General features: G+C 46.0%; 1 protein-coding gene across 4 annotated transcripts in view; it reads left to right on the forward strand.

The window, feature by feature from the left end:
- The window catches only part of PARP4 (poly(ADP-ribose) polymerase family member 4), a 2,216,130-nt gene that overhangs the window by 1,017,412 nt on the left and 1,186,574 nt on the right, over positions 1–12,144 (forward strand). For all 4 annotated transcript variants that reach the window (XM_078657066.1, XM_078657067.1, XM_078657068.1 and 1 more), the window contains one exon: positions 4,595–4,765. In XM_078657066.1, coding sequence (XP_078513192.1) covers positions 4,595–4,765 — 171 coding nt within the window. The remainder of the gene's footprint in view (positions 1–4,594; positions 4,766–12,144) is intronic.

Consider the following 12,144-nt stretch of genomic DNA (forward strand, 5'->3'; position numbering starts at 1 on the left):
GTGTGTGTGTGTGTGGGGGGCGGGGGGCCTCCTCGTCTACTGTGGCATGTCACTAAAAGCTGGCCATGTAGGAGAAATTAGCCAGAAGTGGATTCCATTGTTTTGGCATAATTGGTTGAATTGTAGCAGGTGTTGGTCGTGGAACAGGTCTCAGACGGTGTCAAGGGACTGTTCATGACAATGGGTCAGGTCTTCAGATGTAAACGCTCCTGTAAAGCAAGGGAGGCCCAAGAGGGGAATCCCAGGGGTTTAGGGCATGATATGGTGCATCATTTGAAATAGCCGTGCCAGGCACTTTCCAACTACCCATGTCAGGAGGGACCAGCATCTATGTAGTTTAACAGAGGGCTGGCGGAAAATTGCACTTGGTAGGGGCCTGTCCTTTATCTCCGTTTTATACAGGTTGTTTCCTGTTTACTAGTGCGATATCCACTGAAGTTGGTTCACCAAATAGTAGCATTTAAATAAAGGAGCACTCAGCCCGTCCTACCAACAGTTGGAGTTTAGTGAGGGTGAACCAGTGGCGTTTTTTGTACCATAGCAGCTCCCCCAGCAAAACTTTCAGATGTGGGAAGAAGACCCTTGGATGATATATCGGAATGTTTACAAAATAATATAATACGCAGGGGAGCACTATCATCTGGGAGGGGTTGTGTTTTCTGTGAGGGCCAATGGAAGGTGTTTCCAGTACTGGGTCTGTGATTTGAGAGAGGTCAGCACTCGCTTCAAGTTCAGGTTCCCCTCCAAAGGTTGGTTAGGGAATGGTACAGTTGAATCCCTTGGTAACGGGTGATCACTCCGGCCCAATTGAGGGTGGCACCACCCATCTGCAAGTGCAGGAGGGGTTTGTCCCAACGAATGGGGAAAATATGAGATTGTGCCCAGTTAACCCAGTGGCCAGATGCCCTCTCAAATTCCAGAAGTGTGGCGTGTACGAGGTCTGTGTGAACGTGGCCGTCACGGATATAGAGGGTGATATTATCACATACAAGGACACCGCATGGATCCTCACCCCCACTGGAACACCCACTGTCACCTTCCGCCTTAAGGCGGATGCGAGGGGCTCCATGGTGATGGCAAATAAGACAAGGGAGAAACCACAGTTCTGATGGGTGACCCTGTCGATTCAAAAGGGAGCCAGAGTAAATGTAAATTGATACTTGTATAGCGCACTACTCACCCGCAAGGGTCTCAAGGCGCTTGTACGAATACCGCTGTGGAACCCATCCTGGCTTTCTCTGTGAAGTGTCCACTCCTGGACACCCCCAAGGTGGAGGCCAGGCATCCTTGGCGTTGTGGGGGCCGTTGTGGAGATTAAGCAAGCTATTGCCCAGAGTTGCAGAGTGGGACTCTATGATTGGAATAGGCACTGAGGCGAGAATTATCAGGTCCGTGGAATTTTGAGCCCAAGACCCACCGAGACGGGGAATTGAACCCTGGTCCCGGGCTAGACCTCTGCATCAGGGTCTGCCGCTCTAACCCTTGAGCCACACTTCTTCAATAGTAAGCAGCCAATCCTCACTCTCGAGCCTGGGTCAAGCGTAGAGCAGTTTGGTGAACTCAAGCTGCCGAGTGCATACGCCGCTTGTTGATTTAACATTATCTCAGGCCTTGTTGGACCAATTCTAGTCAGTTTTCTGTGTTAAGCACTTGGTGGTGTGTTCTAGCTACCAGAGGCAGTTTCTAAGTGCCTCTTGATTCTTCGAATATGCTTGAAGATCCTCTTACAGCTCTCCACAGCCTCGATTACTGCTACATTCGTCCCTTTAGCTGAATCCGGAGTCTGCTGTCGAGTCTAGCCCTGATGGTCTACTGGACAGGGGTCTAATGATAGCAGCCCCCAGGATTCTCAAGTGCTGACCACCCTCCTTGCCTGCTGTACCCCGCCCGCCACATACAGGGGTTCTTTGAGCAACAGTAAGAGTCTGTGGTCCCCACACTTAAGGCTCGGATAACAGGACTAGTCTGTAGAATTCCAGGAGACCCTCTCCTGTAGGGCTCCAAACAAATGCATCAACCTCTGATCTTGAGAGGGAACCAGGGAGCTGGTGCGACTACCTAGAAGAAGAGTACACAGGTAAGGACTCTTAAGACTTATAAATCAGTTCCATCAGCCCAGGCCCTGGATCTGGAAACTTTTCTTAAGCAATTCCCCAGGGTGGCGCTAGGTAGTGCTGTGTAGCTGCACGTTGGCTCCTTACCGCTCCAGAAATGAGAGAGCTGAGCCTTATATAAGCACCATCCCTGCACACTGACGTCAGTTGCTTTCTTTCCGCACCTTCTAACAACTCCTAAAACAGAACCCAGTGTACTAGGGAACCATGCTCTCCTCCTGCCGTGACTGCAGAAAACAAATGTACATCCCAGAACCGCACAACGCTACATCCTGATGCCTTGCAGTAAGTGTGCCCTCATGTACTCAAAGCTGTATGTCGCAGAATAAAAGAAGTTGTTGTAACCCTTGCATAAGTCCCAATCCTCGTTGTGATTTACCAGCTGATTTCAGTGCTCCCGAGTTTCCTGGCCCATTGGCAATGCCTCATCAGATTAAAGCCTTCAAAGCGACTGTGCTGCAGATTTTTTGTGCACTTACAGCTTCTACTGATGTACCTTAGGGTCACAAAGAACCACAGGGGCCTTCAGTCAGATTCCCGCTAGGGTATCCATCTTTGGTGCCACCTGACCTCTTTGTACCAAATCTGGGCCCTATACCAACTTCAGTATGGACACCCACTCCAGCTCCAAGACCAGTGCCTAATGATTCCTCATAAACACTGGTAAAGACAGCACCGGTGACGGAAGATAATTGATACAGAGCTGAGTTTGATGTCTGATCCTGAACCGACTTCAGCCCGATCTCAATCAAGGACTGTTTACACACACTCCGAGATGTACTTTCAGTAAATCTTTGCAAGGTAATGCAATTGGGAATGGATTTGCAATCATTACATGTTTGTATTTGCTTTAAAAACAGTTCAAATTACATAGAAATTAATTTTGATTACTTTTGCGTAAGTTTTGGATTACGTTGACTATTTGGGGTGATAGGCCTGGATATCCCACCAAGGATCCTACAATACAAAGGTAAGTATAACTTTTTCAGGTTCAGAACACAGTTACTTTTCTTTCATACAAAACACAGGTCAACACAGACATTTGTAGGAACAGAAATTCGTAACATTGGTTGCTATCGGAAAAAGAGTGTTAACAGTTTAAAGGTAAGTAAACAACCTGTGAGTACGACTTTTGGGGGTTAGGACCAAGGTTATCCAAGGTCCAGTTAGGCACTCAAATTTCACCACCAGCGGCACTAGGGCGGCCAGGTGCAGAGTGTAAGGGCCTCATTTTAGCCAATAGGGCTAATGGGACCTTAGGTCAGGGGCTGCTTACGAGTAGGCCACTAGGTTGTTGGGAGCACTCATCTGGATTTAGGATCAGCACTGCAGGAGCCAACAATCAGCACAGGAGCTACATCACCAGTGCAATGGAGGCGGCCAGATGGAGAGTGCCAAGAAAACATTGGGATCCCTGTGGTTTGCAATAGAGATCTGCGGTTCGAAGAAAAGGCTGCAGGCTCGGGCAGGGAGCTTCCTGAAAGTGCCCACTGGCTGGAGAGGTAAGTTGGGTTCTTGAGGGATGCCTGGATACCGTTGGGCGGGCCACCCAAGGCCGTGGCCCATCCGGTGCAGGGGTGTCTTTTGGCGTCTGGTCAGGGGTTACGTGATCCCAGGTCAGGATCGCTGGGGAGATCTCCTCGTGGTGTTGGGCCACTTGAACTCTGGCCGTGGGCATCAGGTACGGAGTGGTGCAGAACAGGGGAGCCGCCTGGATCCAGGTTCTGTTTTGGAGTCTTTGGGAACCAAATCCGGTGCTCTTTGGGATGAGTGCATGGCAGGTCCTCCGGGCTTTGAGACGGGAGGCACATTATACTGCATGATTTCTTTCATATGATAACTATATTTCCACTTTCATGAACCAAACTAAAGGCTGTATCTGTATCATTGATGTCATGAAACTGGAACTTCTGGAGAAAATTCCTTAAAAATGACTTGTTGATGCTACTTCCAGTCTCATTTCATGTAGGGTTGCCACACACTTGTGTACTACCAAGACTCCATATCTTCAGTCATTGCCTTCATTTGGCAACCTAATATGTTCCAAGTAGTTTGTAAACAGGCGGCTTGCTTCCATTGGACCAGTTTAACTGACATGGCTGATAACTGATTTATTACAAAAAGGCCCACAATGGGAAACAACCCTAATTTTATGGGAGTTTAACCCACTGTATCTTAAACATTTTCTTAATTGAAGCAAATACATGGCACCTTTAAAGTATTTTTTATGGATCTTATGTGTTACATTGACCCTCATTTAAAATGCTCAGCAATGGAGAGTGCAGAGGGGAAATTGAGACTTTGCAGATCCTGCCCTGCAGACTGGGGTACTGTTCTGCAAGTAGAATACTTTTTGTTTTCTAATACGTTACGGCTACTTACATGAATTCACTTTAAAGTTCCAGTTCAAGGTATCGTTTATCATGCTTGTTTTTGTGATTTGGTGTACAACTCTTTAAATTTTTTTAAATCTAAAATAGGTACATGACCAGATCTCAAGAACGGAATCAGAAGGATGCAATTCAGTGTCTGTAAAATGGCAACAATTTAATCGGAATGCGCCAGAGCCAATAAAGGCTCCTGCTGAGATCCAGTCTATATTTAAATCGGAGAGAGTTCTGGTTTATGGATTTGTTCCACATTGTACGCAGGTAAGAAATCTCAACAATTGTTTTGATAAAGCAGGGAGGGCATCCTCACAACACACTATTTCCCAATCTTCATTCAACACCATGATATGTGAATAAAAAAGAAACTGAAGGTCTAGGAACTTTTGAGGGTATCTTTACAATAAAACGCTCATATGACCTACAATCCTTAGCAGTTTGTTAATTTGAATTTCAAAATTTGGCACAGAATGTGTAGCTGTGGGCTCCTTTTTCGCAAGCATTGACATTTATATTCACCAGTGTTGATTGATTTTTGTTCTGAAACATTGTGAAACATGCATTTTCAAGAAAAACTAAGATTAGAAGTTTGGCCATTAAATCTGCTTTTGTTGAATAAAAAGAAAGACCTCTCTTGTTTCCCAGTCACTGTCATGTTTTACCCGTGAACCTGACATAAGGTTGAGCAGCGAAAAACAACAGTATGTGAAACTACGGTACAACTGTGCTTTTACTTGATCTTGGTGTAGTAGAGACCTGTACGTCTTTTTTCTGCATATATGTGTATTTTTGTAAGCCCATATACCCATGTGTGCATTTTCCTGTATGCTGTGTACCTGTACTACACACAAGCCACACTTATCGGTTTTGTCAAGGCGAGTTGTTATATTTTCTGTAATATCTGGAGCAGTACAAGTCAGGTTTTTCAATGTCTCATACATTTAAAGATTAAAAATCAATCTTTGAATAAATATTCTAACTGGCAAATACAATTTGAAAGTCTTTAAGGCCTGAGATGCAAAGGACATCTTCAGGGCAGCCCCTACTTATGGGTACATTTATGCTTTGTTATCAGATTACCCTGCCCTTCCAACAGTTTATTGGTGGTTCCAGAAAGGAATCAGTTCACCTAAATCTACTGTCCTCTCTTAATGCCTTTGCAGCTATTGGGAGCTCTAGTTTAGTATGCTAAATGGATTGCAAGTTCCACATCTGGCTCTTCTTACTTAAAACATTTCTAGTTGTTTCACATTTCGGACTGCCATTGGGGAACACATGAAAGGTATTTTAAGGAAAAAAGAGGGCTCCCCTTCCATTGAGAACAGGCATTAGAACAGATTATAGGGCTGGAAGACTGGCCACCTTTGATTTTAAAGAGCAAACCAAGCAACAGCATGAATTGGGAGACAAACCAAGTAGTTTATTGGCATGCCGTTTGAGGGCAATTCACCCCTGTACCACTGTGGGAGCGATTCGTTCACATGCTGGCTACCTATAATGAATTCAAGTTTTATTACAGGGGGCTATATCAGACCCCTCCTTATGTGACTACTGAGGCTGTTCTTGCCTATGTAAACCCTTGTAGACTCCTCTCCTCAATCCTTACTGGTGCAGGGGTTGGATGCTCCATTGACACTCAAAGAGATCTCATTAGCCATTAAACATATAGCCAGGGGTAAAACAGCTGGCACTGATGGACTACCAATTTAATTTTACGCATCATATCATGCCCTTCTAGTGACATGGTTGTTGGCGCTATATCAACGAGCCAGGGACCTACTTAGCCTTCTAGAGAGCATGGGGTTAGCCCTGATCACAGTACACTCGAAGCCCAGGAGGAACACTCTTGAGGTGGCATTTTATCGTCCACTATCTCTTCTCAACCTTGATTATAAAGTGTTGGAGAAGATCTTGGCGAATACACTGCCCCTGATGATGCATACTGTGATCCATCCTGACCAAAATCGATTTATTCTGGGTTGGAACACATTTCTTAATATCCATCGGTTATTCTGTGTCATGGTTTGGGCATTCATGTCGGGTGGCCTATTTAGATATCAAGAAAGCATTCAACACCTTGGGTTTGACCTATTTACAGGGTGTTCTGAAGAAACTGTGTTTCGGCCCGGAGTTCTGTACATGGATACGGGTCCTATATGCTAACCCCATGGCCAGGGAGCGTACTGGTGATTTTATATCAGGCAATATCTCCATTGAGTGCAGAACTAGACAGGGCTGCTCCCTGTCTCCTTTGTTATTCGCCGTGGCCATGGAACCATAACCCTGTTTGTTCCGGGAAAATCCGATTGCTGGGAGATACCAGACCGCTAAACTTACCCAGATTGTTTCTATGTATGCAGACAATGTACTGATTTATTTGAAGGCGGATCCTTTGCTTTTACTAGATGATTTTGGTCGGGTATCAGGGCTTTGGATCACTGGGGGAAGTCGTGCCTTTGCCCACTGTTGCAGACACCAGCGCACATGTGCAACCCATATGTATGCTCATCTCTACCATGAGCGTATGATACCAATAAATATCTAGGGGTCCATGTCAACCTTTGCAAGAGAAAGCCCTGAAAGATGGTAACTTTGGTAAGGCACTCGCGTCCATTTGCCAATTGCTACCCTTTTGGATGCAATTCCTGCTCTCGCTCATGGGTCGGATATCCAAAGCAAAGATGTTAGTAATCCCACATCTCCTTTACTTTTTTGCAGCGTTGCCTGTGATATCGAAGGAACTTTTTTCCAAAACCTGCAGCTACTACTTGATTTGCTAATCTTGGGCCCGAAGACACATAGGGTTTAGCTCGAGTTGCTGACACCGGCTTTTGAAATGGGAGGATTGGGTGTCCCCTAATTATGCATTTTATTATGCTGCTGTGCAGCTCCAATGGCCAGTGCAGTGACTCCATGCAGTTTCTTGCCCAGAAAGGGCAACACTGGGTCTGGATCTTCTCGAACTCTCTTTGCTTGGATAGTTCCTGCCGTTTCCTTCCCATCGCTTGGTCCTCAATGTCTTGGTAAAGGTAGCGGCATGGCGTTGGAGAAAGTTTGTCACCTACGGCCACAGAGGATTACCATATGCACCCAGTTTACCCCTATGGGAGCCACTACTATGTAGGTCTTTACTAGGTGGATGAATGGACAGCAGTGGGCTATACAACATGGGGTGATGTGATGGCGTAGGGTAAACTACGTACATTTGGGGATCTGAGGGAGAGTGGTGCTCTAAACCCGGGCAGTTTCTGTTATATTCAGCTCTCCGTGAGGTAACGGGTAAAATGTGGGACATTTAGAGAGACTTAACACGGATGGGTGGTCCACTGGAACTGATGTTGAGTACCACAAGCTTGCGGTAAGTGATCTCAGTTTTATATGACTCATTCTTGATTTTTTAGATTCTTGATACAATGCCCTCAGAGATTAGTGGGCAGACAAGCTGGCCATAGAGTTGACTGATTATGCTTGGCAGAGAGGTTTTAGCTCTCTTGACTCAATATCGCAGAACGCTCGGTTCTGCTTCACAATCTTCAATTATCTGCATCATACGTATCTTTCTCCGGCTAGAATTGGCAACATTTATCCTGGTGCCAGCACAAATGCCCCAGATGTCATTATGATAGGGCAGACGTCCTTCATATGGTCTTGACATACCCAGTGATCTCCTTTTACTGGCATTCGGTGACCTCTTGTAACTCCGCTACTACGCATTCCATTCTACCATGTGACTCCACTTGTTTCCTTAATGCAGGGGTGGTAACCAAAAAAACTTAAAAACTGATGTGCTTTCAGGGTTTGGCAATTGTCCTAGCAATACGGCATATACCTATGTCTTGGAAGGCGACAGCCACCCCTTTACTTTCAGCTTGGCAGAAGGATGTGGTCCATTTGGCTTAGGGAGACCTCTCCACTAGGGCTGATGCACAAGCTTGAGTTGGGAGATGTAACCTTATGGCTCAGTGTGGGGATTACATTGGCGAACTGAATGGGGAAACAGCCATCACATTGCATGCATTACAACGCATGCGATTACAACGCTGTTGTTACACCGCAGTACCATTACAACGCAAGTCGTTAAAATGACTTGCTGTAGGGGGAGCTCTAAACTAAGGAATAGTATAATTTGGTATTCCAACACCTTCCCTACTGTTGCACACACTGGAGTTGGAATAGTAAATTATACTATTCCTAAGTCCAGCGTTCCCCCTACAGCAAGTCGTTGTAACGACTTGCGGTATAATTGTACTGCGATGTAACAACACAGTCGTTGTAACGACCGCGTTGTAATGGCATGCGTTGTAAACGCATGCAATGTAAACGCCTATATTCACAGTATTATCTGTTGTCCCTACGGATTGATAGCTTGTGGTTTGATGTAGGTGTCTCAGAGGAATCTTTAAGCTGCAAGAAAGTATCTTTTCATGAGATTGTTGGTGGGGTGGGGGGGTGTGACATACATGGGTGGTGATATTGGGCTTGGTTGTTTAGTATGATTGGATTCCTTTTAGTTCCTTATAGACCTTTAGGGCATTTGATATTGTCTCTTTATATCATATTGGATAGGTATATACTTATTCCTATATCAAGATTGTTATGAGTGCCTATTAGTACTACTATGCTGCTAATACTACTATGTTGCATATTTAATTGGATACCACCTAATGACTGATGGATATCACATAATGTCTGATGTCTGCAGACTTTTGTTGTGAATAAAATCAATAAAAAAATATATTTTTTAAAAACCATTTGTAGTTGTGTCTCAGATTCACATTTTGGTATTGCGGAGGATTAAGACTTTGGCATCCAAATCTCACCTTTTCCCCATCAGTTTTGTTTTTAGTAACCTTGTTTCAACTGGGCTTTATCCACTTTTCTACATACAGTATACCATGTGTTTTCTGTAAGGAAAGCACTCCATTATGTATCAAATAATTAAAATGAAATAAACCAAGATAATTAAACTTGAGTTGTTGTAAGAAGGTGATTATCTACATTTAACCACGGCTTATCACTCCACCTAGTCCACTGTCTTCAGACTTAGAACACATCTGTCCATAGCCCAGAGGCATTAACACCCCATCACTCCTCTTAATTCAGCCTGATATTGCCCATGATAATGCCAATGATCGATAGTTGAAAGACTTTAAAAGCAGTAGCAGCAGGTGTCAGAGGAGAGAGGTGAGTGTTCGGTAGGGCGGGGGGAATAGGTACAATAAAAAACAGAAGAACAATGAAAAGAACTTGCCTGCAGCTCGCTGCATCGCCATCTTCTGTTCATCTTGTGGCTCCACTGGAGGTAGAGGCTCCCAGACTCCCCTGCGGCCACCCTAAAGCTGCTATCATTTGAGAGCAGCTTTAATATTGGGCTGAGCGCCGATGATTTGCGCTCCCAGGGAGACTGTGAGCCTGTGCATTGGAGAGAGCTTCAGGGCGCATGATGCTTAGGCCGGCCTGAGACAGCCGGCCAAACTGCCATGCGCACTGATAAGAGTGCACACAACTCCCATGGGTGCCTGTTATCACCCTGACCCCTGAACCCGCCGCCAACCCAGGTTTATTATTGTTTTTTTCTTCTATTGTTTTTTTACCGTGCTGGGGGAAAAAACAGCAGAGGAGCCGCCCCTACTTAAAAGTGGTTCTATATTTAAGGTTCAGCACTGTATCATATTGTTTTAGAAATAGATTTCTGGCTCCATTGCTAACCTCAAAACCAAAAAGAGTATGCAGTTCCTCTGGGGGCAGGAGAGAGACGTTTTAACAAACCCACTCACTATTTGTGAGAGTCTGCTCAGCTATCCCTTTGGATCCACATTCCTGCTCACCTTTTACATGCAATAAACACACTGTATATGGATCTTTCTATACTTTTATTATTCCCTTAGGACACTGGAAATTCCAAGTGTCTTGCTCTGCCGGAAGTTGATGGGGTCAGTCTTTATTAGTTCTTAGGTGAGTTTATTGTTCACTAAATATGCAAGCTACCAGTTTTGTTACCAGTTTTAATACAGGATACTTGTTCCTGGCAGTGTTTTTAATCCTTGACCAACTCTTTTCCATAATTCCATAATATTATGACAACAGTTTAAACTCAAGAGTATTCACCATGTGGAGCACAGCATGAATTGCGTGCATGCACAATGTGACATCCACTGGGGAGAGTGGTGTTAAGGAAGCGACTACAGACTATTGCCACAATTAACAATGTTAAAATCCTGGCCACAGTTCTGGCTAGGCGCCTGAGACAGGTCATCACTGAGTTGGTCCACTTGGACCAGTCCGGCTTCCTCCCTGATAGGGCGACCAAGCTCAATCTCCGTCGCACCCACAACTGGCTGCAAGAGGTCTCTGAGAGGGCTGAACGCCATTGGTTCCTCTCCCTGGACGCGGAGAAGGCGTTCGACGCTGTGCACTGGCCCTTCCTGATGGAGACCCTCAAACGTTTTGGATTTGGACCCAAATACCTACAGTGGGTACAATTACTCTACTCGGGCCCGAGAGCGAGGGTGCGGGTTAATGGGAGGCTGTCCCGCGAATTCCACATTGGACGTGGCACGCGACAGGGCTGCCCGCTGTCCCCCCTCCTATTCACCCTCACCATCGAGATACTGGCGATCAGGATTAGACGAAATCAGGCAATCCGAGGCTTTACCTGGGGTGACTCGGCGGACACGCAGGAAAAAATATCACTTTATGCTGACGACGTGCTGCTGTTCGTGACTGACCCAGACACGACCATCCCAGCGCTGTTTGGGGAACTCGGCGACTTTGGGGCGCGAGCAGGACACACGATAAATTGGCACAAGTCGATCCTATATGATCCGCAGGGTAAGGAACGGGGAGACTGCCTACCAGAGCTATTGATACACACCACGGAAGGTTTCAAATATCTAGGAATCTTTATAACGTTAGACCGGACGCGTTCCTTCACTACTAACTTAACCCGCTTAATGCTGGAAGCAACAGCGGAGATGGATGGCTGGAGACAGCTCCCGCTCACAATGCTGGGTCGTGCGGCGCTCTATAAAATGGTCATCCTCCCTAAGTTTCTTTATGCGCTTCAGAATGAATACTATCCTTTACCAAATAACACCCTGAATAGAATCCACGCCGACCTGCGAGCCTTCTTGTGGCTGGGGAAGCAGCCTAGAGTGGCACTTGCCACCCTGCAACGCCATCAGTATAGTGGGGGAATATCGCTCCCCAACCTCGAGGCGTACTACTGGGCGGAACACCTCGCCCCGATTAATGAATGGTTGCACGCTGCAGCTGATCACCCCACGTACGCCTTGGAAAGGTCTCAATGGTCAGGCAAAACCATTTTGCACTATCTCTACGGGGAGAAGGTGGGACGACACTTCCTCCCGGCCACCAGGATTACGATCACAGCTTGGAATAGAGCATCCAGGAGGACGGGGTGGGACAAACGGCCTACTAAACAGACGCCACTGTGGTGCTGTAGGTGGCTGGGGGAGCTCCATAAGCTGAAAGGCTTCAGGAGATGGGACGACATAGGAATCTCCACAGTGGGAGACGTGATTGCGAGAGGGGAACTAAAGACTTTCCAGGCTCTCCAAGACGATTTTGGCCTCCTCAACACCCAGTACTTCAAATACATCCAACTGCAACACGCATGGAGG

The sequence above is a fragment of the Lissotriton helveticus genome, chromosome 8, assembly GCF_964261635.1.
Source record: "Lissotriton helveticus chromosome 8, aLisHel1.1, whole genome shotgun sequence".
NCBI classification, from domain to species: domain Eukaryota; kingdom Metazoa; phylum Chordata; class Amphibia; order Caudata; family Salamandridae; genus Lissotriton; species Lissotriton helveticus.